The sequence below is a fragment of the Miscanthus floridulus genome, chromosome 9 (assembly GCF_019320115.1).
Source record: "Miscanthus floridulus cultivar M001 chromosome 9, ASM1932011v1, whole genome shotgun sequence".
Taxonomy (NCBI): Eukaryota; Viridiplantae; Streptophyta; class Magnoliopsida; order Poales; family Poaceae; genus Miscanthus; species Miscanthus floridulus.
The window spans coordinates 130,061,564-130,066,644 of NC_089588.1; the positions used below are offsets into that span (position 1 = coordinate 130,061,564).

General features: G+C 48.2%; 1 protein-coding gene across 1 annotated transcript; it reads right to left on the reverse strand.

Annotated features, from left to right (window-relative positions):
- Positions 1-3,061: 3,061 nt before the first annotated feature.
- LOC136480928 (probable E3 ubiquitin-protein ligase ARI8) lies at positions 3,062-4,627 on the reverse strand. Its single transcript, XM_066478349.1, has one exon. The coding sequence runs from the start codon at positions 4,625-4,627 to the stop codon at positions 3,062-3,064; it is 1,566 nt and encodes a 521-aa protein (XP_066334446.1).
- Between the last annotated feature and the right edge of the window lie 454 nt (positions 4,628-5,081).

Consider the following 5,081-nt stretch of genomic DNA (forward strand, 5'->3'; position numbering starts at 1 on the left):
AGCCTATTTGCTCCTAGCACGCAACCGGTTTAGCTTATTGTCAACTACTGGTTCGTCAGGAACCTCCTTCCCTTTGCTCAATAGCTTCACTGCCAGTCCATTCTTCGCAGATGCCAACAGAGATTCTTTGCTGATACACTCCGGCGGCTGTTGAGGAACAAAGATGACAGCATCGGTCACCAGTAGTGTCCGTGAAGACTTATGGTAGAACGCCACCTCCACATACGGCCCAATCCCTGAAGGCAAAGTTACATTCAGACTTCTTTTCTTTGTTTGCTAATTTGCAGTAGCACCACCACAACTGAATTATCTCGCACACATGACCTGGATATCCAAGTTTAGATCCAAGAAGATTGCGGCTGGTTAAGTGTATTTGTCAGAAAATAACATGGCATGCTATTATCAGGCATGTATCCCTTCTTTTTATTACTATCAGGCTTATCGCTATCATCTCCACACTAAGCATGTTTTTTTCTTTCCTTTTCAGTTTTGTACTGTCCCTGTTATATCGGATGTTTCTTCAAAAGAGCAACTAATTCTTTTCTAGGTTCAGGTTTTCAGTATGTCTCAATTAGGTGGCAATATGTAACCAACTGCAGCTTACCAGCTTACCAGTTACTCGAGGCGAGTCAAGAAACTAGCTACAAGTCATCACAATGATAGACCATTATTTGGAATTTGAAAATCTAGAGCATGATGGAGTTTCTACATTTAATTTTGATAACATTCTAGAAAAAGTCCTAGATCAACTTCTTTTTGCAAAAATTGAAATTATTCTTTAGAAGAACACCTTACATATTGCAGGGGTTGAAACGTGTTCTTCATATCTACATGTTTAGACATTGTCACATTGATGTACTGCATCATTCGTCTTATGATTGGAGATGCATACTGTTTACCCACGCACTTACAGTTAAATAAAATGTCAAATCACCAGGCCAAATAACATTTTATCCATTCAAAGATCACTTTGTTCTTCCCTTTGCAGAATATTAGATATATAAATGCATTGCACAAAAACTTCTCTCGGGATGACCATTTGAAAAGCCAATTCAAAACTTTGACTACAAGCATTTAATTTTCTTTTATAAAATCACATTCCCTAAAGTGCTACAAAGATGACCTAATGGAACTCTGGCAAAACTACTACAGCTCAGCTCAAAGATGGGGCGGCAACGCCGCGCCGTGGCTTTCTAGTGCATTTTGAAATCAAACTCCATACTGTCACTTGACGCGTCTTGGAATCAAACTTCGTAACGTTGTTGGAAGAGCACGTGCTTTGAGTCTGAGTCACACGTGGGACAAGGGACGTGAGCCCATTATTGAAAGTTAAAAAAGGACAAAATAGTAGTTTCTCTCTTTAATATTAGATATAGTTAGAAATTGATTATAGATAGAGATAGTGCGAAATTAAAAATATAATCTTTTATTGCCACACCAAACCTAATATTTGTTGATGCGACTTATACAAATAGAAAGTAACTATAGTGACTTAGACCATTTCTAGGAGTTTTGTAAAACAACTCCCTATTTTGATTTTTAAGAAAAAAAAAAAGGAAAAGTGTGTCCTCCAACAGTTTGGCAAAGAGCTCCTTGAAAATAAAAAGTTGTCATAAGTTTTCGTAGTCGAGAAGAACTGTATATCCACTCTCCATCCGTCGTTTTCCTTGGAAGATCGAAGTAAATTGGTTGCATGAGTAAATTAAGAAAATAAAAGATTCTATATGAGGAAGCGGTAAGAAACAAAGAAACATTAAAAAAAGGGTTCTATTGAGTTCTCAATGCAAAAACGTTTAGGAAGCATTATAGGAGACTGTTGGAGAAGGGCAAAATTTAAGGTCGTTATTCCTAGCAATGCTCTTAGATATGCAAATCCACCATAATCCTTCGATTAATTATTCAAAAATTTATGCCTGTTTGGTACAGCTTATCTGGGAAGCGCTTCCCAGATAAGCTGCACAAATAGAGTAAAAGCGATGGTCAAAATAAGCTGGTCTGATCCAACTTCTGCTTTTTAGTACAAATGGGAGCTGTGGGAATAAGCGTGGCCAGAATAAGCTGCTGAAAAGCATAGCGTTTTGCTGTTGATTTCAGCTTATTTTAGCCATAAGCAGCTTATAAGCTATACCAAACACGCCCTTTATTAACTATAAAAGTTGTCCAAAAGGCAAAATTGTAGACATGAACCCTATGAGTCACTTTGAAGCTGCAAATAGTTGCATTTGCCACACTAGAAATCTTGTGCTTATGCAAAAATCTTCCCTTAGGATTTATCTTTAAGGGCCCTGTTCGCTTGTCTTATAATCCGTACTTTTCAGCTTATCTTTTCAGCTGGAACAATGTTTTTCTCTCATAACAAATTAGCCAGAACAATGTTTCAGCTTATTTTTTCAGCGAAGCGAATGGAACCGTGTGAAAAGCACGTACTTCATTCAATGGCAGATCTCAATTGGTACCACCAAATCACAAGTTGAGACTAGAGAGTACCAAATCTGTGATGCCTACTGTTGTGAAATGGTGTCTGTTCCCAACAGACACCCTTCACTGATGATGATCTCATCCGTCTGTATAAGCAGTTAGGATTAGCGTAGACAATTAACCATTGTCACCGAAGGGACATGTCTTTTGGACGCCACTTTTGGTGGATGGTTGTGTCCATTCGATACACCCCTTCACATATATAAATATATCCAAGAGATTAATGAAATTGACAGTTCTTCAAATTACTTGTTTATTTACATCCACTTCTAACACCTACCTCCAGGTATTTTTTTTTGACCAAGTATGCCTACCTCCAGGTATCTTCTCACAGGAATACGTGTAAAAACAGCCATACGTACAGTACCTCCAAATAATAATGGTATGCTATAAAACAAAAGTGTGTTTGGGTGTGACCAAAACCAATTTAGCCTAGCCAAAGATGATCCAAAATAAGCTGTCTATCACAGATTTTACCAATGTCGAAAAACGTCAAGAATGAGGTAAGTTTAAAAAACTGAAGCACACTAGTCCTAAAGGTTGATTCGGATGAAGGATCCATGCATGCATGACACATGCCTATCTAGTTCAGTGACTTGAACTCCGGCAGGTCCGTGGTCTCGAACGCTTTGACGAGGTTCCTCAAGAACGTCCGCGTCGCCGCCGTGTAGCTCTCGACCTTGTCCTTGTAGTACTTGAGCAGGTCTCTGACGACGGCGGGCTCGGCGTCGGAGCAGAAGAGCTCCCTCCTCTCCAGCTCGGCCGCGTCGTGCAGGCGCTCCAGCCACGAGTTGGCCTGGTCCAGCAGGTCCTCGAACAGGCAGCGCATGGCGGCGTCGCGCGCCGGGTCCAGGTAGTAGCCGTACGCGTACGCCCACTTGAGCACCCGCCGGCCGTGGGCGATCTGCTCGTACGCCTTGCCCAGGAACGCGAAGCTCGCCGCTGGCTGCCCCGCCACGGCCGCGATCCTCTCGACCCCGGAGCTCTCCAGCTCGGCCATGTCCTTGAACACGTTCTCCAGCGACGAGTAGTTGGCCGCCCACCGCTCGTAGTGGTACACGTACCTGTCCATGTCCATGGCCGCCTGGCTCTGGCTCTGCCGCCGCCGCCTCGTCGTCCGTTCCTCCTGCCCGCCAATGCTGCCGTCGGCGGCGGCGTTCTCTTCCTGCCGGAAGCCTCCGCAGCCGGTGTGGTCGTCCCAGGGGTCGAGGCAGACCCAGCAGAACTTGTGGGCGCACGGGGGAGGGCGCGTCATGTGCATGCATCCCTGGTTCTTCTCGATGGGCAGCCGGCACCTGGGGCAGTGCTTCGTGTTTGCCAGCACCCAGTTGGACGTCTCCGTGTAGGAGGCGTTCTTGTCCAGCCACGCGCGCACCGTGTCGCACGACACGGGCCGGTGCGCCTCCTCGCCGCAGCTCCAGCAGAAGCCGTGCCTGCACGCGCAGAGCACGTCCGCCGCGTCCCCCGCGGCGCCGAGGAACTCCACGGCGCGCGTGCACCCAGCGCCACGGCACCACTTGATCCTCCCACCGCCGGCGCCGCTGCCCTCGTCCACGAACGACCGGAGCGTGAACCGCGCGTACCGCTCCCTGTCTTTGGCGTCGGCGGCCACGTCGACGAGCTCCTGGACGACGGCGGCGGGGCAGGACGGGTCCGGGCACTGCGCGCCGTCGTCCACCGCCGCGCGGATGTAGGCTCGCCAGCACTCGCCACAGTAGTAGTGGGCGCACCCCGCCGACCTCATCTCCCCGGCGGGGTGCTCCACGAAGCAGATGGCGCAGGGCAACTCGGCCCGGCTGACCGCCGTCGGCACGGGGAGGCCGCCTTCCGCCGGCAGGCCGGTGGCGGCGCGGACGCGGCCGTCGTCCGAGAACCACTCCTCCTGGACGCGCGCCGTGCTCCACTTGAAGTGGCGCAGCAGGACGGCCGCGAAGCCCGGAGGGATGGACAGGATCTCGGCGACCTTGGTGAGGACGACGTACCTCTGCTCCTTCTCCTCGCCGTCGTCGGCGTTCACTTCCGTGGTTTCTACCTCGTCGTAGTCGCAGGTGTCCTCGAACGCGTAGTCGTCCTCGCCGTCGGCCATGTCTTCGTCGTACTCGTACCCTCCGCAGTCGTCGCTGCCGTCATCGTTGTCAGCATCCCCCATCGCCGTCGTGCCGCCGAGTTCTGATGGAGGCGGAGGGTTTTAGATGAGGGTAAGGATGAAAACGGTCGAACTCGGTCGAAAAACTCCTCAACCGTTTTCTACTTTTACATTTGAAATACGAAAGCGAAAGCGAAAGCGGACAAGCCGGACACGAAAACGAGCACGAACTTACGGAATATCTAGAATTTTGAAAACGAACCAATTCGAGCGGAATTATGTCGAACACGGTCGGTATGCGAAAATTTAATACGAAATACCGACCCACAGTGCATAGCATTAAACAAGTGCACGACCAAATACATAACAAGTTCACAACTAACAAGTGCATGATCTAGTTCAAGTGCATAGCATTAAACAAGTGCACGACCAAATACATAATAAGAGAGATGAGGCTGGACGCCGTCTATAAGAGAGGGTAGCTAGCCACCGGTAGAAAGAACACAGCTGCGTGGTG